The sequence below is a fragment of the Nipponia nippon genome, unplaced genomic scaffold, assembly GCF_047370975.1.
Source record: "Nipponia nippon isolate SJK-2023a ecotype South Korea unplaced genomic scaffold, ASM4737097v1 scaffold_42, whole genome shotgun sequence".
Lineage (NCBI taxonomy): Eukaryota > Metazoa > Chordata > Aves > Pelecaniformes > Threskiornithidae > Nipponia > Nipponia nippon.
This window is the reverse complement of record NW_028262361.1, coordinates 997695-1021969: the sequence shown is the minus strand read 5'-3', so window position 1 is coordinate 1021969 and position 24275 is coordinate 997695. Positions and strand designations below refer to the sequence as shown.

The 24275-nt window shown below is 71.3% G+C and overlaps 3 protein-coding genes across 5 annotated transcripts in view; 1 reads left to right on the top strand and 2 right to left on the bottom strand.

The window, feature by feature from the left end:
- Window positions 1-268: 268 nt before the first annotated feature.
- Window positions 269-6496, bottom strand: SAMD1 (sterile alpha motif domain containing 1). Of its 2 annotated transcripts, XM_087778188.1 has the most exons (5): window positions 5894-6496; window positions 4142-4418; window positions 2607-2700; window positions 2377-2488; window positions 269-562 (listed from the first exon to the last, which is right to left on the bottom strand). In XM_087778188.1, the coding sequence occupies exons 1-5, from the start codon at window positions 6494-6496 to the stop codon at window positions 398-400; spliced, it is 1251 nt and encodes a 416-aa protein (XP_087634314.1). In that variant the 3' UTR covers window positions 269-397. The 2 variants fall into 2 exon arrangements, with proteins under 2 accessions (XP_087634314.1, XP_087634315.1); XM_087778189.1 differs by lacking the exon at window positions 2607-2700 and having other exon boundaries at window positions 394-562.
- A 1664-nt stretch (window positions 6497-8160) lies between these two features.
- LOC148052922 (cAMP-dependent protein kinase catalytic subunit alpha-like) lies at window positions 8161-21029 on the bottom strand. 2 transcript variants are annotated; one of them, XM_087778200.1, is made up of 10 exons: window positions 20920-21029; window positions 19368-19429; window positions 17728-17856; window positions 16908-17006; window positions 15491-15573; window positions 14561-14687; window positions 13433-13528; window positions 13219-13341; window positions 10210-10314; window positions 8161-8428 (listed from the first exon to the last, which is right to left on the bottom strand). In XM_087778200.1, exons 1-10 carry the CDS (start codon window positions 20963-20965, stop codon window positions 8303-8305), a joined length of 996 nt encoding a protein of 331 aa, XP_087634326.1. In that variant the 5' UTR covers window positions 20966-21029; the 3' UTR covers window positions 8161-8302. The 2 variants fall into 2 exon arrangements, with proteins under 2 accessions (XP_087634326.1, XP_087634325.1); XM_087778199.1 differs by having other exon boundaries at window positions 8165-8428; window positions 10210-10374.
- Window positions 21030-22282: 1253 nt separating this feature from the next.
- The window catches only part of LOC148052920 (adhesion G protein-coupled receptor L1-like), a 36814-nt gene continuing 34821 nt past the window's right edge, over window positions 22283-24275 (top strand). Inside the window, 1 exon segment of the mRNA XM_087778106.1 lies at window positions 22283-22301. The gene's annotated coding sequence lies outside the window, so the exon portion shown is untranslated.

Below are 24275 nucleotides of genomic sequence, written 5' to 3'. Positions count from 1 at the left end.
GACCCCCCCAAAAAGAGGTGGACACCCCCAAAAGGAGGAGAGGGCCCCCCAAAAGGAGGTGGACACCCCCAAAAGAGAGACCCCCCCCAAAAGGAGGTGGGAGCCCCCAAAAGAGGAGAGACCCCCCTAAAAGGAGGAAGGACCCCCCAAAAGTAGGAGGAGCCCCCCAAAAGAAGTGGACACCCCTAAAAGAGAAGAGACCCCCCCCAAAAAGAGGGGGTGCCCCCCCCCCCCCAACCCCCCCCCCCAAAGTCTCTGCACGCAGCGGCCGGGGGTGGCGGCGATGCCCCACCTCGGGGTTTGGGGGGGCCCTCCCGGATACCGGGGTGCCCCCCCCCCCCCTCTCTCTCTCTCTCTCTCCGATTTTGGGGTGCCCCCCCCTCGTTTTGGGGGGGCGTCAGGCGGGGAAGGGCTCCGGGGGGGGCTCCTCCTCCTGGAAGTGGCTGCGCTGCAGCAGCTTGACGTGGTACTCGTAGATCTTGAGCGCGGGGCCCAGGCGGATGGAGAGCCCCGTCAGCACGTCCGCCCGCTGCATCAGCAGCAGCGACTTCCCGTCGATCTCCTGGGGGGGGGCACCCGTGGGTGGGGGGGCACCCGTGGGGGGGGGGCACCCATGGGTGGGGGTGTCATGGGTTTGGGGGGGTCCACCCCGAGGTGGCCCGAGGGGATGGCAGGGGTGGGATGGGGATGGGAGCAGTGGGAGCGTTTGGGGGGGGTGCTCTTGGGGACACCCCCGGGGAGGAGGGGACACCCTTGGGGACAAGGGAACACCCATGGGTGGGGGGGCACCCATGGGGGGGTGGTGCGTGGGTTTGGGGGGGTCCTCCCCGGGGTGGCCCGAGGGGATGGCAGGGGTGGGATGGGGATGGGAGCAGGGGGGCGTTTGGGGGGGTGCTCTTGGGGACACCCCCGGGGAGGAGGGGACACCCTTGGGGACAAGGGAACACCCATGGGGGGGGGGGGCACCCATGGGGGGGGGGGTGGTGCGTGGGTTTGGGGGGGTCCACCCCGGGGTGGCCCGAGGGGATGGCAGGGGTGGGATGGGGATGGGAGCAGTGGGAGCGGGGGGGGTGGGGGGGGCTCTTGGGGGCACCCCCGGGGGGGAGGGGACACCCTTGGGGACAAGGGAACACCCATGGGTGGGGGGGGGCACCCATGGGGGGGGGGGTGGTGCGTGGGTTTGGGGGGGGTCCACCCCGGGGTGGCCCGAGGGGATGGCAGGGGGGGGATGGGGATGGGAGCAGTGGGAGCGGGGGGGGTGGGGGGGGCTCTTGGGGACACTGCCGGGGAGGAGGGGACACCCTTGGGGACAAGGGGACACCCATGGGTGGGGGGGGCACCCATGGGGGGGGGTGGTGCGTGGGTTTGGGGGGGGTCCCCCCCGGGGTGGCCCGAGGGGATGGCAGGGGTGGGATGGGGATGGGAGCAGGGGGGCGTTTGGGGGGGGGGCTCTTGGGGACACCCCCGGGGAGGAGGGGACACCCTTGGGGACAAGGGAACACCCATGGGGGGGGGCACCCATGGGGGGAGTGGTGGTGCGTGGGTTTGGGGGGGGTCCTCCCCGGGGTGGCCCGAGGGGATGGCGGGGGGGGGAGGGGGAGGGGAGCAGGGGGAGGGTTGGGGGGGGGGGGTCTTGGGGACACCCCCGGGGAGGAGGGGACACCCTTGGGGACAAGGGAACACCCATGGGGGGAGTGGTGGTGCGTGGGTTTGGGGGGTCCTCCCCGGGGTGGCCCGAGGGGATGGCAGGGGTGGGATGGGGATGGGAGCAGTGGGAGCGGGGGGTGGGGGGGGCTCTTGGGGACACCCCTGGGGAGGAGGGGACACCCTTGGGGACAAGGGAACACCCATGGGTGGGGGGGCACCCATGGGGGGAGTGGTGGTGCGTGGGTTTGGGGGGGTCCACCCCGGGGTGGCCCGAGGGGATGGCAGGGGTGGGATGGGGATGGGAGCAGTGGGGGTGGGGGGGGTGGGGGGTGCTCTTGGGGACACCCCCGGGGACGAGGGGACACCGGTGGGGATGGGGGGCACCCATGGGGTTGGGGGGGGGGGGGCCACCCATGGGTGGCCCGAGGGGTGGTGGGAGGGGTGGGGGTGGATGTGGGGGAACTGGGGGGGAGGACAGAGCTTGGGGACACCCTTGGGGACAAGGGGACCCCACCCCGGCGAGAGGGGGACACCCTGAGGGGACACGGGGGACACCCAGAGGTTGGGGGGGGGGGGGGGGATCACCTCGGGGATGGCATCAGTGGGGACCCTGGAGACATTGGGGGGGGGGGCCTTGGGGACAGCCCTGGGGACACCGTGGGGACCGAGGGGACACCGGGGTGACACAGGGTGACACGGGGTGACACGGGGTGACACGGGGACACCCACCTGCTCCTGGAAGGCGGTGGCCTGCTCGGGGAAGCCGGCCTCGGTGAAGTAATCCACCACGTCCCGCACCGACCACTCCACGGGGTCGGACGCCTTCTCCTTCTTCCCGGCCCTGGGGACAGCGGGGACAGCGTCACCGGGGGGGGGGGGACAGTGTCACCGGAGGGGGACAGCGTCACTGGGGGGGACACGCAGAGGTGGGGGGCGACGCGGGGCCCCCCCAGACTCACGTGCAGCTGAAGGGGGCCCCGTCGGCGGCCTGGGGTCCCGGCCGGCCCGGGGAGAGGGGCACCGAGGGCTCCGCGCCCGCCAGGGCTGGGGACACTGCAGGGACACGGCGGGGTCGGGCCTTCGCCCCCCAACTGCCCCCCCCGGCCCCCCCAAACTGCCCCCCCCCACCTGCCCCCCAACACCCCCAAACTGCCCCCCTTGGCCCCCTAACTGCCTCCCCCAGCCCCCCAAAACTGCCCCCCTGCACCTGACCCCCCCAACTGCCCCCCAGCACCCCCAAACTGCCCCCCAGCACCCCAAAACTGCCCCCCGCACCTGACCCCCCAACTGCCCCCAACACCCCCAAACTGCCCCCCAGCCCCCCAAAACTGCCCCCCTGCACCTGACCCCCCAACTGCCCCCCAGCACCCCCAAACTGCCCCCCAGCCCCCCAAAACTGCCCCCCTGCACCTGACCCCCCCAACTGCCCCCCAGCACCCCCAAACTGCCCCCCAGCCCCCCAAAACTGCCCCCCTGCACCTGACCCCCCCAACTGCCCCCCAGCACCCCCAAACTGCCCCCCAGCCCCCCAAAACTGCCCCCCTGCACCTGACCCCCCCAACTGCCCCCCAGCACCCCCAAACTGCCCCCCAGCCCCCAAAACTGCCCCCCTGCACCTGACCCCCCCAACTGCCCCCCAGCACCCCCAAACTGCCCCCCAGCCCCCCAAAACTGCCCCCCTGCACCTGACCCCCCAACTGCCCCCCAGCACCCCCAAACTGCCCCCCAGCCCCCCAAAACTGCCCCCCTGCACCTGACCCCCCCAACTGCCCCCCAGCACCCCCAAACTGCCCCCCAGCCCCCAAAACTGCCCCCCTGCACCTGACCCCCCAACTGCCCCCCAGCACCCCCAAACTGCCCCCCAGCCCCCCAAAACTGCACCCCTGCACCTGACCCCCCCAACTGCCCCCCAACACCCCCAAACTGCCCCCCAGCCCCCCAAAACTGCCCCCCTGCACCTGACCCCCCAACACCCCCAAACTGCCCCCCGCACCCTGACCCCCCTACTGCCCCCCAGCACCCCCAAACTGCCCCCCCAGAACCCTGACCCCCCAACTGCCCCCCAGCACCCCCATACTGCCCTCCAGAGCCCTGACCCCCCAAAAAACTGCCCCCAGCACCCCCAAATTGCCCCCCCAGTGCTCTGACCCCCCCAAAACTGCCCCCCATGTGCTCTAAGCCCCCCAAACTGCCCCCCACGTGCCCCCCAGTGCTCTGACCCCCCAAAACTGACCCCAAGTGCCCCAAGCCCCCAAACTGCCCCACTAAGTGCCCCCCGAGCCCTGCCCCCCCAAACTGCCCCCCCAAACTGCCCCTCAACAACACCCTTACCCCCCAAACTGCCCCCCCCAAGCCCTGCCCCCACCAAGTGCCCCAAGCCCCCCAACTGCCCCCCAAGGCCCTGACCCCCCGAACTGCCCCCCCCCAACAACACCCTTACCCCCCAAACTGCCCCCCCAACGCCCCCCAACCCCTGGGCCCCCGGGGGGGTCACCTGCTCTGTCGGGCTGCCCGAAGGCCCCCTCTTTTTTGAGGGGGGCCAGGTGGTGGCAGGCGCTCTCCCCCGGCGAGCAGGCCTTGGGCTGGGGGGGCCGCTCGGGGGGGGGCTGCCCGGGGGGGCGAAGCGGGGGACCCCCCCGCCCCTCGCCGTTCAGCTGTCGGGGGGCCCCCCCGTCCTCCGAGGCCTCCGAGCCCGTCCCGTCTTCCTCCTCCTCCTCCTCTTCCTCCTCCTCCTCCTCCCTCGCCGATGCCTCGGTGCCGCTGCGGGGGGGCTGGGGGGGGGGGTGAGAATAAGGGGGGGGGCCCCCAAAAGGGCAGCCCTACCACAGGGTCCTCCTAAATCTGGGATGCCCCCGCTAAAATCTGCAGCCCCCCTAAAACCTGCAGCCCCCCCCCCCCAAACCTGCAGCCCCCCCCCCCCAAAACCTGCAGGACCCCCTAAAAATCCACAGCCCCCCCAAAATCCACAGCCCCCCCCAAAAGCTGGGGGACCCTCAAAGCTGCGCCTCCACCCCAAAGCCACCCCACCCCCCCAAACCCAGCCCCCCCAAGTCCTGCTGGGCTCCTCCACCCCCAGGAACCCCCCAATTTTGCAGTGCCCCCCCCCAACCACAACCAGGAATAACTTAAATAGCCCCAAATGAGCCCCCCCAGACCCCAATGGGCCCCCTAAAGTCCCCCCCAGCCCCGCAGTTCGCCCCCCAAAACCAAGACCCCCTCGCCCCCACCCCAGCCCCCCCCCCCCCCTCGGGGCCTGGGGACCCCCTGGTCCCTTCACGGACCCCCCATCCCCCATCCCCTCAGGGGTCGTCCCTGTCCCCCCACGGTCCCCTCAGCCCCCCATCCCCTCAGGGCCCCCCCTGTCACCTCCATGGTCCCCCCAGTCCCCTCAGGGTCCCCTCTGTCCCCTCAGGGGTCCCCACCATCCCCTCATGGCACCCACGGTCCCCCCCAGTCCCCTCAGCGGGCGTCCCTCTCCCCTCCCGGTCCCCCCAGCCCCCCATCCCCTCAGGGTCCCCCCTGTCCCCTTAGGGTCCCCTCAAGGATCCCCCCAGTCCCCTCAGGGGTCGTCCCTGTCCCCCCACTGTCCCCGCTGTCCCCTCAGGGGTCCCCTCCGTCCCCTCATGGCACCCTGGGCCCCCCCAGGTCCCCCCCCACGGCCCCTGCTGCCCCCCCAGGGGTCCCCGCTGTCCCCTCCCGGCCCCCCCAACCCCCCCAGGAACCCCCCATCCCTTCAGGGTCCCCCCTGTCGCCTCCATGGTCCCCCCAGTCCCCTTAGGGTCCCCTCAGGGGTCTCCCTGTCCCCCCACTGTCCCCGCTGTCCCCTCAGGGGTCCCCTCCGTCCCCTCATGGCACCCACGGTCCCCCCAGTCCCCTCAGGGTCCCCGCTGTCCCCTCCCGGTCCCCTCAGCCCCCCCAGGATCCCCCCATCCCCTCAGGGTCCCCGCCATCCCCTCAGGTCCCCCCGCCCCGGTCCCTGCCGTCCCCTCAGGGGTCCCTCCCCCGGTTCCCGCCGTCCCCTCCCGGTCCCCTCAGACCCCCGGTTCCCTCCCGGTCCCCTCAGACCCCCGGTTCCCTCCCGGTCCCCTCAGGCCCCTCCGGTCCCCTCAGCCCTCCCCGGTCCCCGCGTCCCCTCAGGCCCCTCCGGTCCCCCCCCGTCCCCTCAGGCCCCCGGTTCCCCTCCGGTCCCCGCGTCCCCTCCGGTCCCCCCGTCCCCTCAGGCCTCCGGTCCCCCCCGGTCCCTCACCTTTCGGGCCCTACCGGCGGCCCCGCGTCCGCGCTCGGCCCGGGCCATGGCGATGGTGGCGAGGCGGGTGCGCTCCAGCCGCCCCCCGCCGCTCCCGCCGCCGCCGGGTGCCGGTGCGGGTCCGGGCCCCGACCCACCGCCACCCCCGCCGCCGCCGCCGCCGCTGCCGCCGCCGCAAGGCCCCCCGGTGACTCCCAACCCCCCGTCAGCCGGTAACGCCGATCCCTGTAGGCGTCCGCGGGTCAATCGCCCGTCGCCTCCGAGGTAACGGGCGGCGTCGCGGAGGCTGACGGGCGGCTCGGCGCGGCGGGCGGGCGGCGGCGGCGGCGGCGGCGGGCGGCGCGGCGGCTGGACGCGGGCGGCGTTGCGGTAGGAGATGCTGCCCTTGTAGCTGACGCGGAGCACGGCCCGTTGCTGGATGAGCTTCTCCAGCTCGGCCCGGGTCCGTTCGGGCTCGGGGCCGTGGCGCCGCCGGACCATCCGGCAGATCCGTTCTAAATCGGGTCGGGCTTTTCGCGATCGTAACGAATCGATCGTATCTAAAATCCACTCTTGGTAACGCGGTGCCTCCGGGCCCGGCGGCGGCGGCGGCGGCCCCGCCATGGCCCCCGCCCTCCTCCTCCTCCTCCTCCTCCTCCTCCTCCTCCTCCTCCCCCTCCGCCCGCCCCCCCTCCCGCCCCGCCGCAGCCCCGCACCGGCCCCGCCGCCGCCGCCGCCCGCCCGCCCGCCCGCGCCCCTTAAGGAGGAGCCGGAGCCGGAGCCGGAGCCGCCGCCGCCGCCGCGCGCGCCTTAAGGTGGAGCCGCCCCGTTCGCCCCGCCCCCGCCCCGCGCGGTACCGGACGCCGCGCCCTAAAGCCCCGCCCAGAGCGCGGGAAGCCCCGCCCAGCGGGAAGAGGCCCCGCCCAGCGGGAAGAGGCCCCGCCCAGCGGGAAGAGGCCCCGCCCCGCTGGAGAGGCCACGCCCCCCCACACCCCTGGGGGGTCCCCCGCTTCCGTGAGCCCCGCCCCGCCCATGGGGGCCCCCCCCCCCCCAATTCCAAGCTCCTCCCAAAACCATGGGGTCCCCCCAAAACCCAGAGCCCCCCAAACCCCCGTGGGGGCCCCCCCACCTCCAGGGGGTCCCCAAACCCCCAGGGCCCCCCCAAACCCCCATGGGGGCCCCCAATTTCCTTGGAGCCCCCCCAAACCCCACGGGGGCTCCCCAAACTCATGGGGCCCCCCCAAAACCCAGAGCCCCCCCAAAACTCCCATGGGGGCACCCCCACCTCGAGGGGGTCCCCAAATCCCCAGGACCCCCCAAACCCCCATGGGGTCCCCCCAAAACCCCCAGGGCCCCCCCAAACCCATGGGGTCCCCCCAAAACCCACAGCCCCCCCCCCCCCAATTCTAAGCCCCCCAAACCCGTGGGGGTCCCCAAACCCCCAGGGCCCCCCAAACCCCCATGGTGGCCCCCAAACCTCACAGGGCCCCCCCAAACACGGGGACCCCCCCAAACACGGCCCCCCCCCCCCCCCCCCAATTTTAAAACCGGTGTTTTTAAACAAAACTTTATTGTATTTGTCTCAAATATGTTTACAACGGAGCCCTGGGGGGGGGGCGGGGGAGTTGGGGACCCCCCGGGGTTTTGGGGACCCCCCCATGCCCCCCTCCCCCCCGGGAGCCCCCAATCCTGCCCCCCCCGCGTTTTGGGGCTAAAACCGCCACGATCAGTTAAAATTGGGGGGGGGACGGACACGTGAACCCTGCCCCCCCCCCCGTTAAAAATAGGGGGGTCGGTGCCCCCCCGGTGGGTAAAAGTGGGGGGGCTGCCCCCCCCAGCACCCCCTGGGGGCAAATAACCCCCGGGGGGGGGCAAATCCCCCCTTTAATTACCCCGGGGGGGGGCAAATCCCCCCTCAAACCTGGGGGGGGGCTCTGAATTGCCCCCCCCGGGGGTAAATACACCCTGTAAATTACCCCAGGGGTAGTGAAGCGCCCCGCTTACTGCGGGGGGGGGGGGGGGGGAATCCTCCCCTTATATTGGGGGGGCCAAATGCACCCCAATATTACCGGGGGGGGCAAATACCACCCTGAAATTACCCCGGGGGGGGCAAATCAACCCCTTGATTTACCCCAAAGGGGGTAAATCTACCCCCGTAACTACCCCGGGGGGGGGGGGGAGGGGGGGCAAATATCACCCCTTGGGTTACCCCCGGGGGGGGGGGGCACCCCCTAAAATCCCCCCCCCCCCCCCCCCGGGGCCGGGGGCCCCCCCAACCCCCTCCGGGGGCGCGGGGGTTGGCTGCTCACCGGTGGGAGGGTGTTGCCCCCCGCCGTTGCTTTGTGGGGGGGTTTGACCCCCCTGGGGGGGGTCGTAGCCCCCCCGGGGGGGGGGGTATTTTTTGGGGGGGGGCCCCCCCCCCCCGCCCCCCTAGAAGTCGGCGAACTCCTTGGCGCAGCGGACGGTGAGGGAGACGCGGATCTCCTCCTCCTCGTACTCGTCGAAGTTGCTGGTGCCCCCGGGGTCCTTGCACTTGGGGACGAAGGGGGCTTCCACCTGGGGGGGGACGGGGGGACGGGGACACACACGGGACACGGGGGAGGGGGGGGGGGGGGGGGTCCCCGGAGGCCTGGGTCCCCTCTGTGGGCCACCCCCCCCCCCCCCCCCCCCCACTTCTGGGCGTCCCCAGGGATCCTCTGAGGAGCCCCCCCCCCCCCCCGCCAAGGGAGGCTCCTGGGGTTCTGTGGCCCCCCAGCACCCTGGAGGATCCCCATGGCCCCCCCCCCCGGGACCCCCCCCCCCGGGACCCCCCCCATTCCCCATGTCCCCTCCCAGACCTCCCCAGACCCCTCGCGTCCCCTCCCAGGACCCCCCCCATTCCCCATGTCCCCTCCCAGACCCCCCCAGACCCCCCGTGTCCCCTCCCAGGACCCCCCATTCCCCATGTCCCCTCCCAGACCCCCCAGACCCCCCGTGTCCCCTCCCAGGACCCCCGCCATGTCCCCATGCCCCCCAGGATCCCCCAGACCCCTCGCGTCCTTTCACAGGACCCCCCCCCCCCCATGTCCCCTCCCAGAACCCCCAGACCCCTCGTGTCCCCTCCCAGGACCCCCCATGTCCCCACGTCCCCTTCCAGGACCCCCTAGGGCCCCTCCAGGACCCCCCACGTCCCCTCCCAGGACCCCCAAGGGCCCCATGAGCCCACCTAGGACCCCCGCGTCCCCTCCCAGGACCCCGTAGGTTCCCCATGTCCCCTCCCAGGACCCCAAGGACCTCCTAAGCCCACCCTGGGACCCCACAGACCCCCCCAGAGCCCCGTGTCCCCTCCTAGGACCCTACAGACCCCCCATGTCCCCTCCTAGGACCTCGTAGATCCCCATAGGTCCCCCATGTCCCATCCCAGGACCCCCATGTCCCCTCCTGGGACCCTGCAGACCCCCCATGTCCCCTCCTAGGGCCTCATAGATCCCTGTAGGTCCCCCATGTCCCCTCCTAGGACCCCCAAGTCCCCTCCTAGGGCCCTATAGGACCCCCATGTCCCCTCCTAGGACCTTGCAGATCCCCATAGGTCCCCCATATCCCATCCCAGGACCCCCAAGTCCCCTCCTAGGGCCCTATAGAACCCCGTAGGACCCCCAAGTCCCCTCCTAGGACCCTATAGACCCCCTGTGTCCCCTCCTAGGACCCCCATGTCCCCTCCTAGGACCTTGTAGATCCCCATAGGTCCCCCATATCCCATGCCAGGACCCCCAAGTCCCCTCCTAGGGCCCTATAGGACCCCGTAGGACCCCCAAGTCCCCTCCTAGGGTGCTATAGACCCCCTATGTCCCCTCCTAGGACCCTCAAGTCCCCTCCTAGGGCCCTATAGACCCCCCATGTCCCCTCCTAGGGCCTTGTAGATCCCCATAGGTCCCCCATATCACATCCCAGAAACCCCAAGTCCCCTCCTAGGGCCCTATAGACCCCCTATGTCCCCTCCTAGGACCCTCAAGTCCCCTCCTAGGGCCCTATAGAACCCCATATCCCATCCCAGGACCCCCAAGTCCCCTCCTAGGGCCCTATAGACCCCCTGTGTCCCCTCCTAGGACCCCCATGTCCCCTCCTAGGACCTTGTAGATCCCCATAGGTCCCCCATATCCCATCCCAGGACCCCCAAGTCCCCTCCTAGGGCCCTATAGACCCCCCAAGTGCCCTCCTAGGGCCCTATAGACCCCTCATATCCCATCCCAGGACCCCCAAGTCCCCTCCTAGGGCCCTATAGATCCCCGTAGGACCCCCAAGTCCCCTCCTAGGCCCTTGCGGATCCCCCCGCGGCCCCTGGCGGGCCCCCAGCCCACCTTGCGCTGGTAGATGGCGATCCAGTCGGTGGTGGAGAACCACTTGTGGCCCTTGATGTCGGCGACGCCGTTGCGGAGGTTGCCGAAGCGCTTGGTCAGGTCGACCTGGAGCAGGTTGCGCAGGAGGTCCTTCAGGTCCGAGCTGAAGTGCGAGGGGAACCGCACCTGCGGGCGCGGGGTCAGCCGGGCGCCCGGGGCCCCTGCGCCGCTGCGGGGGGCCCGGGGGGGGCGGGGGGTTGTGGGAGGGGGGGCTGGGACCCATTTGGGGGGTGGGGTGGGGGGCTGGGACCCCTTTAGAGGGGGTGGGGGGGCCTGGGGGCCTGTGGGAGGGGGGCTGGGACCCCGTTACAGGGAGTGGGGGTCCCGGGGGGCCCAGGTCCCTGTGAGAGGGGGGGCTGGGACCCCGTTACAGGGAGTGGGGGTCCCGGGGGGCCCAGGTCCCTGTGAGAGGGGGGGCTGGGGGCTGGGACCCCGTTACAGGGAGTGGGGGGGTCCTGGGGTGGCTGGGAGTCTGGGGAGGGGGCTGGGACCCCGTTACAGGGAGTGGGGGGGTCCCGGGGGGCCCAGGTCCCTGTGAGAGGGGGCTGGGGGCTGGGACCCCGTTAGAGAGAGTGGGGGAGTCCTGGGGGGGCTGGGGGCCTGTGGGAGAGGGGGCTGGGACCCCGTTACAGGGAGTGGGGGGTCCTGGGGGGCCCAGGTCCCTGTGAGAGGGGGGCTGGGGGCTGGGACCCCGTTACAGGGAGTGGGGGGGTCCTGGGGTGGCTGGGAGTCTGGGGGGGGGCTGGGACCCCGTTACAGGGAGTGGGGGGTCCCGGGGGGCCCAGGTCCCTGTGAGAGGGGGGCTGGGGGCTGGGACCCCGTTAGAGAGAGTGGGGGAGTCCTGGGGGGGCTGGGGGCCTGTGGGAGAGGGGGCTGGGACCCCGTTACAGGGAGTGGGGGGTCCTGGGGGGCCCAGGTCCCTGTGAGAGGGGGGCTGGGGGCTGGGACCCCGTTACAGGGAGTGGGGGGTCCTGGGGGGCCCAGGTCCCTGTGAGAGGGGGGCTGGGGGCTGGGACCCCGTTACAGGGAGTGGGGGGATCCTGGGGTGGCTGGGAGTCTGGGGGGGGGCTGGGACCCCGTTACAGGGAGTGGGGGGTCCTGGGGTGGCTGGGAGTCTGGGGGGGGGGCTGGGACCCCGTTACAGGGAGTGGGGGGTCCCGGGGGGGCCCAGGTCCCTGTCAGAGGGGGGCTGGGGGCTGGGACCCCGTTAGAGAGAGTGGGGGAGTCCTGGGGGGGCTGGGGGCCTGTGGGAGAGGGGGCTGGGACCCCGTTACAGGGAGTGGGGGGGTCCTGGGGGGGCCCAGGTCCCTGTGAGAGGGGGGGCTGGGGGCTGGGACCCCGTTACAGGGAGTGGGGGGATCCTGGGGTGGCTGGGAGTCTGGGGGGGGCTGGGACCCCGTTACAGGGAGTGGGGGGTCCTGGGGGGGCCCAGGTCCCTGTGAGAGGGGGGCTGGGGGCTGGGACCCCGTTAGAGAGAGTGGGGGGTCCTGGGGGGGGCAGGTCCCTGTGAGAGGGGGGCTGGGGGCTGGGACCCCGTTAGAGAGAGTGGGGGGATCCTGGGGGGGGCTGGGGGCCTGTGGGAGGGGGGGCTGGGACCCCGTTACAGGGAGTGGGGGTCCCGGGGGGCCCAGGTCCCTGTGAGAGGGGGGGCTGGGGGCTGGGACCCCGTTAGAGGGAGTGGGGGGGTCCTGGGGGGCCTGGGACCCCTTTGGGGGAGGGTCTGGATGCCTGGGACCCCCTTAGAGGGGGTGGGGGGGGTCCTGGGGGGGGGCCAGGACCCCTTTTGGGGCAGGGCAGCAAGGCCCCAGTGACCGCCAGGCCTCTCCCAGTGGCACCAGTGCTCCCAGTCTCCACCCCAATATCCCTGCTCCCTCTGCTAGTCCCTGCCAGCGCCCCCAGGCTCTTTCCCAGTTGCCCCCGCTGCTCCCAGTCCCTCTCCAGTCCCCCATGTGCCTCTCCCAGTGCTCCCAATCTTCCCAGTCTCCCCAGTCCCTCTCCGAGGGCTCCCAGTCCCCCCAGTACTCTGTCCTTTTTCCAGTCCTCCCAATTCCTTCCCCAGTGCTCCCAGTCCTCCCAATCGCTCTCCCAGTCCCAACGCATTACTCCCAATCCGTCTCCCAGTGCCCCTCCGTGCTCCCAGTCCCTCCAGTCCTTTCAGACCCTCTCCCCAGCTCCCCAGGCCCTCTCCCAGCCCCCCCCCGCCAGTGCTCCCAGTCCCTCTCCCAGTCTGCGTCAGTGCTCCCAGTCCCTCTCCCAGTCCCCTCAGCGATCCCAGTGCCTCTCCCAATCCCCCCAATCTCTCTCCCAGTCTGCTCTAGTGCTCCCAGTCTCTCCCAGTCTGCGTCACTGATTCCAGTTCTTCTCCCAGTCCTCCCCAGTGCTCCCAGTCCCCACCCATTACTCCCAGTCCCTCCCAGTGCTCCCAGTCCCTCTCCCAGTCCCCACCCATCACTCCCCTGCCCCACCCATTACCCCCCATCCCCCTCCCCGATCCCTCGCTCCCTCTCCCAGTCCCCCCAGTGCTCCCAATCCCTCTCCCAGTCTCCCCAATCCCTCTCCCAGTCTCCCCAATCCCTCTCCCAGTCCCCCCCAGTGATCCCAATCCTTCTCCCAGTCCCCCCCAGTGATCCCAAAGCCTCTCTCAGTCCTGCCCAGTGCTCCCAGTCCCCCCAATCCCTCTCCCAGTCCCCCCACTGCTCCCAATCCCTCTCACAGTCCCGCCCATTACTCCCAGTCCCTCTCCCAGTCCCGCCCATTACTCCCAGTCCCTTTCCCTGCCCCCCCAAGCCCCCCCATAACACCCCCAACCCCCCAGCCCCCAACCTGCCTCCACCCCCCTGCCCAAGCGGAGCCCCCCAACCCCCATAACCCCCCCCAGGGAGCCCCCCCCCCAGGGGACCCCTTGGGGGCCCCCCCAGCCCCCCCTGAGCCAGGGCCCCCCCGGGGGGGAGGGGCAGGGCCCCCCCTCACCTTCCCCGAGACGATTTTCTCGTAGATCTGGATGGGCTGGTCGGCAAAAAAGGGGGGGTACCCGGCCGCCATCTCGTAGATGAGGACCCCCAGGGCCCACCAGTCCACAGCCTTATTGTACCCCTGCGGGGGGGGACACGTGGGGTGACAGGGGGGTCCCCCCAAAACCTGGGGGGGGGGGGGGTGTCCCCAAGGGGGTTTAACCCCCCCTCACCTTGCTGAGGATGATTTCGGGTGCCAGGTACTCGGGGGTGCCGCACAGCGTCCAGGTCCGGCCCTTCACCCGCTTGGCGAAGCCGAAATCCGTCACCTTGGGGGGGACACGGGGACCCCCAGCCGGGAGGGGTTAGGGTGGGGGGGGGGTGTTTGGGGGGCAATGGGGTGGCCTTGGGGGGATTGGGGTGGTTGCAGGGGGGATTAAGGGATATGGGGGGGGGGACAAGGGAGTTTTGGGGTATATTTGGGGGTTTTGGGGTAACCTGGGGAGGTTGTGGGGTGCCCTGGAGGGGTATTTGGGGGGTTAAGGGGTATCTGGGGGGGACAAGGGGGTTTTGGGGTCTATTTGGGGGGTTTGGGGTAGTTTGGGGGGCTTTGGGGTGCCCTGGGGGGTATTTGGGGGGGTTAAGGGGTATTGGGGGGACACAAAGGGGTTTTGGGGTAAATTGGGGGTTTTGGGGTAACCTGGGGAGGTTGTGGGGTGCCCTGGAGGGGTATTTGGGGGGGTTAAGGGGTATTGGGGGGGGACACAAAGGGGTTTTGGAGTAATTTGGGGGGTTTGGAGTAATTTGGGGGGGCTTTGGGGTGCCCTGGGGGGTATTTGGGGGGATTAAGGGGTATTGGGGGGGACAAGGGGGTTTTGGGGTGTATATGGGGGGTTTGGGGGTATTTGGGGGGTTATTTGGGGGGGCTAAGGGTTATTGGGGGGGACAAGGGGGTTTTGGGTGCATTTGGGGGATTTGGGGTAACCTGGGGGGGGGGGGCTTTGGGGTGCCCTGGGGGGTGTAGGGGGGGGTATTTGGGGGGATTAAGGGGTACCAGGGTGGGTCAAGGGGCTTTTGGGGCATATTTGGGGGGTTTGGGGTACCTTGGGGGGGGGCTGTGGGGCACCCCAGAGGATGCCTAGAGTATTTTGGGGTGCCTTGGGGGTACGTGAAGGGATTTAGGGGGGGTCAGGAGAGGTTTTGGGGTGCATTCGGGCTGTTAGGGGTCCCTCGCCACATCCCTGCCAGTCGTAAGCAGCCTGGGGGGAGGACTGAGGGGTGGGGGGTTGGGGGGCGCGGAGGGGGATTTTGGGGTGCGGGGGGGGGGATTTTGGGGCGCGGGGGGGGGGATTTTGGGGTACCTCGATGTAGCCCTGCTGGTCGATGAGGAGGTTTTCGGGTTTCAGGTCGCGGTAGATGAGGTCGAGCGCGTGCAGGTACTCGAAGGTCAGCACGATTTGGGCCGCGTAGAAACGGGCGTGGGGCTCGCTGGGGGGGGGGGCGGGGGCTGAGACCCCCCTCCCAGCACCCTGGGACCCTTCTGGGACACCCCCACCCTCCGGCCACCCCTGGAAACCCCCCAGGGACCCCCCAAGAGCCTTTCTGAGACCCCCTTGGAGCCCCTGTCACCCCCACAATCCTAAGACCCCCCCCGAACCCTCCCGAGATCCCCAGGGACCCCCAGAACCAACCTAGACCCTGTCTGAGACCCCCCCAGACCCTTTGGGACCCCTGCAACCCCCAGAGACCCCCCTGAGACGCCCCCCCCCCCAAGACCCTGACAACCCCCAGAAGTCCCCAGGACCCCCCTGAGACCCCTCAGCCCCCCCAAGACCCTTCCCGAGACCCCCCAAAACCCCAATCCTCCCGGAACCCCCAGAGACCCCAGGGGGCCTCTCCAGTCCTCCCTGAGACCCCCCAGGGACCCCCAAGACCTTTCCTGGGACCCCCCAATCCCCAGACCCCACGGGAACCCCCAGAAGTCCCCAAGGGTCCCCCCGAGACCCTCTGGGACCCCTCCGAGCCCCTCCGCGACCCCCCAGGGACCCCTGAACCCCCCCAAGATCCTCCCTGGGACCCCCCCAATCCCCAGACCCCCCAGGAACCCCCAGAAGTCCCCAAGAACGCCCCCAGGGCCCCAGGGGACCCCTCCGAGCCCCCCAGGGACCCCTCAGAGCCCCCCAAGACCCTTCCTGGGACCCCCACAATGCCCCCGGGAGCCCCCAGAAGTCCCCAAGGACCCCCCCGAGACCCCAGGGGGCCCCCCCCAGACCCCCCAGGCTCCCGCTCACCTGAAGCGGCCGATGCGGCGGAGGTGGGAGAACATCTCCCCCCCCGGGATGTACTCCATCACCATGTACAGGTTGGAGTTGTCCTGCCGGGGGGGGACATCCACGGGGGACAGGGGACACCTTGGGGACAGCCCGGGGGGGACGGGGGACATCCGAGGGGGATGGGGGACACCTTGCGGACAGCCCGGGGGGGATGGGGGACGTCCACGGGGGACGGGGGACACCTTGGGGACAGGCTGAGGGTGACGGGGGATGTCCACGAGGGACGGGGGACACCTTGGGGACAGCCCAGGGGGGATGAGGGACATCCACGGGGGACAGGGGACACCTTGGGGACAGGCTGAGGGTGATGGGGGACACCCAGGGGAATGGGGGACACCCTGAGGACCACCCCAGGGGGACAGGTGACATCCAAGGGGGAGAGGGGACAGCCTGAGAGTGATGGAGGACACCCAGGGGAATGGTGGACACCCTGGGGGCCACCCCAGGGGGACAGGGGACAATTTGGGGACAGGCTGAGGGTGATGGGGGACACCTTGGGGATCACCCAAGGGGGACAGAGGACACCCCAGGGGGACAGGGGACACCTTGGGGACAGGCTGAGGGTGATGGGGAACACCCTGGGCAATGGGGGACACCCTGGGGACCACCCAAGGGGGACAAGGGACACCCAGGTGACATCCCAACGGGGTACCTTAGGGTGATGGAGGACTCTTCACAGATGCGGGGATACCCTGGGAGCGATGGGGGGACAGGGGACACCCCGGGGGTGGCAGGGACCCACCCTGGGGCCATGGGGACGACCTGGGGTGGCAGGGACCCATCCTGGGGGTGACAGGGACCCACCCTGGGGCCATGGGGACGACCTGGGGGTGGCAGGGACCCATCCTGGGGGTGACAGGGACCCACCCTGGGGCCATGGGGACGACCTGGGGGTGACAGGGACCCATCCTGGGGGTGACAGGGACCCACCCTGGGGCCATGGGGACGACCTGGGGGTGGCAGGGACCCATCCTGGGGGTGACAGGGACCCACCCTGGGGCCATGGGGACGACCTGGGGGTGGCAGGGACCCATCCTGGGGGTGACAGGGACCCACCCTGGGGCCATGGGGACGACCTGGGGGTGGCAGGGACCCATCCTGGGGGTGACAGGGACCCACCCTGGGGCCATGGGGACGACCTGGGGGTGGCAGGGACCCATCCTGGGGGTGACAGGGACCCACCCTGGGGCCATGGGGACGACCTGGGGTGGCAGGGACCCATCCTGGGGGTGACAGGGACCCACCCTGGGGCCATGGGGACAACCTGGGGTGGCAGGGACCCATCCTGGGGGTGACAGGGACCCACCCTGGGGCCATGGGGACGACCTGGGGTGGCAGGGACCCACCCTGGGGTGACAGGGACCCCGGTCCCCACCTTGAAGGAGTACTCGAGGCGGACGAGGAAGGGGAAGGTGACAGCCTGCAGGATCCGCTTCTCGTTCAGCGTGTGCTCGATCTGCTTCAGCTTCACCACCTGCGGGGACACCCTGTCACCCCTGGGGACACCCCTGGGGACACCCCGGATCACCCCCCCTCCCTCGGGACAGCCTGTACCCCCTGGGGACACCAGTTCGTCCCTCCCACCAACGCTGGGGACACTGGGCTCCCCCCAGGACGCTGAGGTCCCACCACCTTGGGGACACCAAGGACACCCCCCACCATCTTGGGGACACTGGGGACACTGAGGTACCCCCAGACCAATGCCATCAGCAACCCCCCCCTCCCCCGGGGACACCAATGTCCCCCCCCCACGTTGGGGACACCAAAGGCCCCCAGACCCAATGCCACCAGTGTCCCCCCAATTTGGGGACACCAAAGTCCCCCAGATCCGATGCCACCAGCGTCCCCAAAATTTGGGGACACCAAAGTCCCCCAGACCCAGTGCCACCAGAGTCCCCCCACGTTGGGGACACCAAAGCCCTCCCAGTCCCGATGCCACCAGCGTCCCCCCAATCTGGGGACACCAACGCCCCCCAGACTCGATGCCACCAGTGTCCCCCCAATTTGGGGACACCGAAGCCCCCCCCAGACCCGATGCCACCAGTGTCCCCTCACGCTGGGGACGCCAAAGTCCCCCAGACCCGATGCCACCAGCGTCCCCCCAATTTGGGGACATCAAAGCCCCCCCACGCCCCCCCACCAGTGCCGGGGGGTGGCCAGGTGCCACCGCGGCCCCCCCGGGACGTCCCTGTCACCTTCTGCTTATCGAGGATCTTCATGGCGTAGTGGTGGCCTGTGTCCCTGTGCCGCACCAGCATCACGCGCCCGAAGGAGCCCGTCCCCAGCGTGCGGATGCGCTCGAACTGCTCCAGGCTGGCCGTGTTCTGGGGACGGGGACGCGACCGTGTCACCCCCCCGGGGTGGCAGCGTACCCCACCCCCCCCCCCGGGCTCTGGAGGGCTCCCGGACCTGCCTGGGGGACGTGGGACTGTCCCCAAGGGGACAGGGGACCCCCAAGGGGACAGGGGACACCCCCAAAGGGGACCCTGAGTGATAGGAGGGCATGGGGATACCCCAAAGGGACAAGGGACACCGCAAAGGGGACAGGGGACACCCCCAAAGGGACTCTGAGTGATGGGAGGGGACAGGGGACACCCCAAGGGGACCCTGAGCGATGGGAGGGCATGGGGACACCCCGAAGGGGACAGGGGACACCCCAAGGGGGATCCTGAGTGATGGGAGGGAACAGGGGACACCCCCAAAGGGACCCTGAGTGATGGGAGGGCATGGGGACACCCCAAGGGGACAGGGGACACCCCAAGGGGACCCTGAGTGATGGGAGGGCATGGGGACACCCCGAAGGGGACAGGGGACACCCCAAGGGGGACCCTGAGTGATGGGAGGGCATAGGGACACCCCAAAGGGGACAGGGGACACCTCAAGGGGACAGGGGACACCCCCAAAGGGACCCTGAGTAAAAGGAAGGGACATGGGGATGCCCATGGGGACCCGAAGCTCAGGAAAGGGACCTCGACCCCCCCAAAGGGACAAGGGCCCCCCCAAACCTTCCGAGAGGGACACAGAACCCCCCCCTCGCTCCCTTGGGAGGGGACATGGCCCCCCCAAAGATACAAGGGCCCCCCCAACCACCCAGGAGGGGACACGGGGGGACACGGGGGGGACACACAGAGGGGACCCCCAGGAAGGGACATGGGGGGGGGGGGCACAGGGGATCCCTGGGAGGGGACACAGGGGGGACACACAGGGGGGATCCCCAGGAGGGGACAGGGGGGGACACGGGGCAGAGGGGCAGAGGGGGCCCCCAGGAGGGGACACGGGGACACACACAAAGGGGTCCCCCAGGAAGGGACACATGGGGACACAGCGGGGGCAGAGGGGACCCCCAGGAGGGGACACGGGGGGACACACAGAGGGGACCCCCAGGAAGGGACACAAGGGGACACGGGGGGGGCACAGGGGACCCCCAGGAAGGGGGACAGGGGGGCAAGGGGGGGGCACAGGGGACCCCCAGGAGGGGACACGGGGGGACACACAGAGGGGACCCCCAGGAAGGGACACAAGGGGACACGGGGGGGCACAGGGGACCCCCAGGAAGGGACACAGGGGGACAAGGGGGGGCACAGGGGCCCCCCAGGAGGGGACACGGGGGGACACACACAGGGGACCCCCAGGAAGGGACACAAGGGGACACGGGGGGGGCACAGGGGACCCCCAGGAAGGGACACAGGGGGACAAGGGGGGGGCACAGGGGACCCCCAGGCGGGGACACGGGGGGGACACAGGGGATCCCTGGGAAGGGACACGGGACCCCCTTTGGGGGGGACACACAGGGGACCCCCGGGAGGGGACACGGGGGGGGGGGGGGCACACGTACCTGGGCCGGGTTCTCCCATTTTTTGAGAAAATCCTCCTTGGCCCGGGCCAAAAACTCCTTCACTGGGGGGGGGGGGACACACACGGGGGGGGGCAGGCCCCCCAGAGCCCCCCAACCCCCCCCCCCCGAGCCCCCCCACCCCCCCCCCTCACCGTCCTCCATTGCGGGCCCGGGGAGCTGCCGCCGGGCGATGACCCCGGGGGGGGACGCGACGGGGACAGACTTTGTCCCCAGGGGCACACGTGGCCCGCACCAGGGTCAGCCCCCACCCCACCCCTCCCAGTATGGCCCAGTAAGGCCTGGACTGGGGTACGGGGGGGGTAAATAAGAAGGAGGGGACAAATACCCCCCCCCTTTTTCAACAGGGGAAACTGAGGCAGGGAGGAGGCAGGCAGCCGGGAGCAGCCCCCCCAAACCAGGTGAGCCCCCACTTGGGGACCCCCCCCAAAGACCCCAGGGGTCCCTTTGCCCCCCCCCCCCAGTCAGGGCTGGCCCTGGGGGGCCCCTCCCGCCCCCCTTTTTGGGGGTCCCGGGGGGGTCTCCCCGGCCCCAGCCCCCCCCGTAGCGCAGGAGCCGCCCCAGCAGCAGCGCCCACAGCAGCGCCTGCACCCACAGCTGGAAAGGGGGGTCCCAGCCCCACCCCGCCCCCCCGGCGGCCATCGCCCCCCTCTGCGGCCCCTCAGCACCCCGACCCCCCCCGGGTGGGGGGTCCCCCCGGGGTTCCCCAGCCCCTCAATGAGCCCCCCGCCGGTACCCCAATACCCCCCAGTGCCCTACCAACCCCCCAGGGTGTCCCCTCGGCCCCCCAATCCCCCCCAAGTGCCCCCTCAGCCCCCCCAGTCACCCAATGCCCCCCCCCAATGTCCCCTGGGTCCCCAAATAGACCCTGGGCCGGGACAGGGTCCCCAACCCCCCCCCAGCCCCCCCCCCGGTACCGCCTGCGTCCCCCCCATTGTTCGGGAGCCCCCGGGGAAATGGGGGGGGGTCGGGTCTGCACCAGCCCCGCCCTCCCATCGCTCTCCCGCTAGGACCCAGGGGACCCCCCAAGCTCCCCACTGGCCGAAGCCCCGCCCCTCTCCCCGCAGGCCCCGCCCCAGTCCCCATGGCAACCCCCAGCGCCCCGCCCCTTTCCCCCTCCGCCCCGTCCCCACGGCAACCCCGCGCAGGCCCCGCCCCTTCCCCGATAGCAACCCCACCTGCCCCGCCGCCGGCCCCGCCCCCGTTCCCACGGCAACCACGCAGGACCCGCCCCCTGCCCGCAAGCCCCGCCCCCGCGGTCTCCCCCACGCTCCCCGCTCGGGGGGGGAGGGGGAACCCCCGGGATCCTCCCCCCGTTCCGGCCGCTTCCACCGAGACCCCCGGGGGGAAACGCCCCCCCCCGGTCCGGTTCCCCCCGGTCCCGGCCCAGCTCAGTCCGCGCCCCCCGCCTCAGTCCGGTCCTCCCGGCCCGGTTCGCCTCAGCCGAGCCCCGGCCCGGCTCCCCCCCGGCCCGGTTCGGCCCGGTTTCCCCCCGGCCAAGCCCCGGTGCCCGGTGCCGGGCCCGGCCGCTCACCGCTCTCCAGCTCCCCGCCCTTCTTGGCGGCGGCGGCGTTGCCCATGTCGGGCCCCGTCGGCTCCGCGCTCGGCCCGGCCCGGCCGCCCGCTCCCGGCGGCCCAGCCCCGCCCCGCCCCCCGCCGCCCATTGGTCGCGCCGCTCGGTCGCCGCCGCGCCATTGGTCGGCGCCGGTAGTGGCGCCCGCCCCCTCGCCGCCATTGGGCCCGGCCGCCTCTGCGGCACCGCCCCTCCATTGGTCGGGGAAGCCGTCCCTCCGCGCTCGGCCCGCCCCCGCCCGCCGCTCATTGGCTGCGCCCGGATAAAAATAGAACCCGGGGGCTGCGGAGGGGGTGGGGCCTCGGGCGGGGGGGCGGGGCCAAGCGGGGCTGTGGGCGAGGCCAGGGCGGGTGGGGCGTGGTCAGGCGGCGAGGTGGGCGGGGCCATAGGAGATTGGCGGGCGGCGGGAGGAGCTTGGGGGAGATTGGCAGCGGGGGCGGGACCAGGCGGGGCGGAATCGCCCGGAGCGGGGCCGGTAGCCCCGGGGGGCGGGCCCGGAAGTGGGCGGGGCTCCCCACCCCCGGTTCCGGCCCTCTCGGCCCAAGCCCCGCCCCCACCCCACGACCAATGGGGAAGGGCGAAGGGGAGGGGGCGGGACGAAAGCCTCGCGCCGGGCTGCGGGCACGCGCGGCCGCGTGTGCAAGGGGGGGGCGGGGCCTTGCACGCGCGCGGCCTCCTGCGCACGCTCGGGCCTCGCGCCCCGCCCGCGCCACACCCCGAGCACCATTAATGAACCCAGCGAGGCCCCGCCCTGCCGTAATTAACCCCCCCGCCCCCTAACGAGCCCGGTAATTAACTCTGCCCCCCTTCAATTAACGAGCAGGCAGCTGCTTCCTTACCCCAGCTCATTAGCATATGCTCAGCAGCTCCTGCTGCACCGCCCCCTCTCAGTCGCTCCCCCCTCCCCCCCCCCCCGTTAATTGGCCTAATGAGCCCCAGGCCGCATCCGGGCCGGGTTTTACCCCCGGTCCGCTTCCGATCCGGATCCAGGCCGGGTTTTACCCCCCGGTCCAGATCCAGGCCCGGTTTTACCCTCCCAGGCCGGGTTTTACCCCCCCGTCCGCTCCCGATCCGGTCCGGGTTTTACCCCCCCATCCGCTCCCGATCCGGTCCGGGTTCTACCCCCCCCGGCCGGGTTTTACCCCCAGTCCGCTCGCAGTCCAGTCCGGGTTTTACCCCCCCGGCCGGGTTTTGCCCCCGGTCCGGATCCGGTCCGGGTTTTACCCCAGCCCCCCCGTTCCCGCCGGGCAGCCCCGGGCCGGGGGAGGGGGGGGATCCGCCGCCCCCAGGCCCCGCTGTCGTCCTCGGCCCCCTCCGCCACCACCGGGACCCGGCCCCGCCAGGTACCGATCCCCCCGCCGCCATCGCCGCCCCCTCACGGGCTTCCCGCCCTTTTTTCGCTCCTTCACACGGTCCCGTCCCCTCTCCCCCGCCCGTTACCGCCTCCTCGGACGGCTCCCACACCGTTACCGGCCCCTCAACTCCGTTCCCGCCGCATCGCTGCTCCCTCAGGCGATCGGTTACCGGTTCCTTCCCGCCCTCGGTACCGCTCCTCTAAGCCAGATTCTCCCGTTACCGGTTCCTCAGGCCTTTCCCGCCCTTTCCCGCCCCCTCACAGGCTGCGCCGCGCGTCCCCCGCTACCGGCTCCTCGCGCTCTTCCCGCCCTTTTTGGGTTCCCTCAGGATCCCCGTTACCGGCTCCTCACGGTGCCCCCGCCGTTAACGGCTCCTCGCGCTCTTCCCGCCCTTTTTGGGTTCCCTCAGGATCCCCGTTACCAGCTTCTCACACGGTTCCCCCCCGTTACTGGCTCCTCACGATCTTCCCGCCTTTTTTCGGGTCCCTCAGGCCCCGCCGTTACCGGCTCCTCAGGCGGTGCCCCTCGCCCCCCCCAATTAACGGCTCCTCACGTTACACCCCCCCCCCATTAACGGCTCTTCACACGTTGCCCCCCCCCCGTTAACGGCTCCTCACGTTACCCCCATTAACGGCTCTTCACACGTTGCCCCCCTCGTTAACGGCTCCTCACGTTACACACCCCCCCCCGTTAACGGCTCTTCACGCGTTGCTGCCCCCCCCCGTTAACGGCTCCTCACGTTACACCACACCCCCCCCCATTAACGGCTCTTCACACGTTGCCCCCCCCCCGTTAACGGCTCCTCACGTTACACACCCCACACCCCCCCCCCGTTAACGGCTCTTCACACGTTGCCCCCACCCCCACCCCGTTAACGGCTCCTCACGTTACACACCCCACCCCCCCCCCCGTTAACGGCTCTTCACACGTTGCCCCCCCCCCCCGTTAACGGCTCCTCACGTTACCCCCCCCGTTAACGGCTCTTCACACGTTGCCCCCCCCCCGTTAACGGCTCTTCACACGTTGCCCCCCCCCCGTTAACGGCACCTCGCGCTCACCCCCCCCTTTTTTCCCGCCGCCCCCGCGGTGATTGACAGGCGGGGGGGCGGGGCCGGGCGGGGCGGGGCGGGCGCGCGCCGCGGGGGGGCGCTGCCGGCGGCGGCAGCGGCGGGGGGGGGGGGCGGGGGCTCGCGCCGCCCGCACCGCCCGCGCCGCGCGCCGCATGGAGCTGCCCCCCGGGCCCGCGCGCCCCCGCAGGTACGGGGGGGGCCGTGCAAAGCGAGGGGGGGGGGGCGTGCAAAGCGGGGGGGCCTGTGCAAAATGGGGGGTCTGTGCAAAACGGGGGGGCCCTGTGCAGGGGGGGGGGTCTTGCAATGAGGGGGGCCCTGAGCAAACCGGGGGCCCTGTGCAATGCGGGGGGGGGGGGTCTTGCAATGGGGGGGGGCCTGTGCAAACCGGGGGCCCTGTGCAAACCGGAGGCTCCGTGCAATGGGGGGGCCTGTGCAAAATGGGGGGCTGTGCAAAATGGGGGGGGGGGGCTGTGCAAACCGGGGGCCCTGTGCAAACCGGGGGGCGTCTTGCAATGCGGGGGGGGGGTCTTGCAATGGGGGGGGGGGCCTGTGCAAACCGAGGGCCCTGGGCAAACTGGGGGGGGCGCCATGAAACCGGCGGGGGCCCTGTGCAAAATGGGGGGCGCCGTGCAATGCGGGGGGGCTCTGCAAAATGGGAGGGGGCTGTGCAATGGGGGGGGGGGGGGCTGTGGAATGGGGGGCCCCCCTGTGCAAACCAGGGGCCCTGTGCAAACCGGGGGTGGGGGGCGCCGTGAAACCGGGGGGCCCCTGTGCAAAATGGGGGGGGGGGCTGCCCTGTGCAAAATGGGGGGCTCCGTGCAAACCGGGGAGGGGGGTTATTGCAATGGGGGGGCGTCGTGCAATGGGGGGGGGGCACTGTGCAAACTGGGGG

What these genes read in the sequence shown, in the direction of transcription:
- LOC148052922 (XM_087778199.1), bottom strand. Translation starts at nt 20,965, where the DNA reads ATGGGCAACGCCGCCGCCGCCAAGAAGGGCGGGGAGCTGGAGAGCG. An exon ending in AGATCCTCGATAAGCAGAAG is followed by an intron (nt 17,007 to 17,727) that starts GTGACAGGGACG and finishes GTGTCCCCGCAG; the next exon opens with GTGGTGAAGCTGAAGCAGAT. An exon ending in CGCCGCATCGGCCGCTTCAG is followed by an intron (nt 14,688 to 15,490) that starts GTGAGCGGGAGC and finishes CCCCCCCCCCAG; the next exon opens with CGAGCCCCACGCCCGTTTCT.
- SAMD1 (XM_087778188.1), bottom strand. Translation starts at nt 6,496, where the DNA reads ATGGCGGGGCCGCCGCCGCCGCCGCCGGGCCCGGAGGCACCGCGTTAC. An exon ending in CCGCCGGTAGGGCCCGAAAG is followed by an intron (nt 4,419 to 5,893) that starts GTGAGGGACCGG and finishes CCCCCCCCCCAG; the next exon opens with CCCCCCCGCAGCGGCACCGA. An exon ending in CCACCGCCTTCCAGGAGCAG is followed by an intron (nt 563 to 2,376) that starts GTGGGTGTCCCC and finishes GCCCCCCCCCAG; the next exon opens with GAGATCGACGGGAAGTCGCT.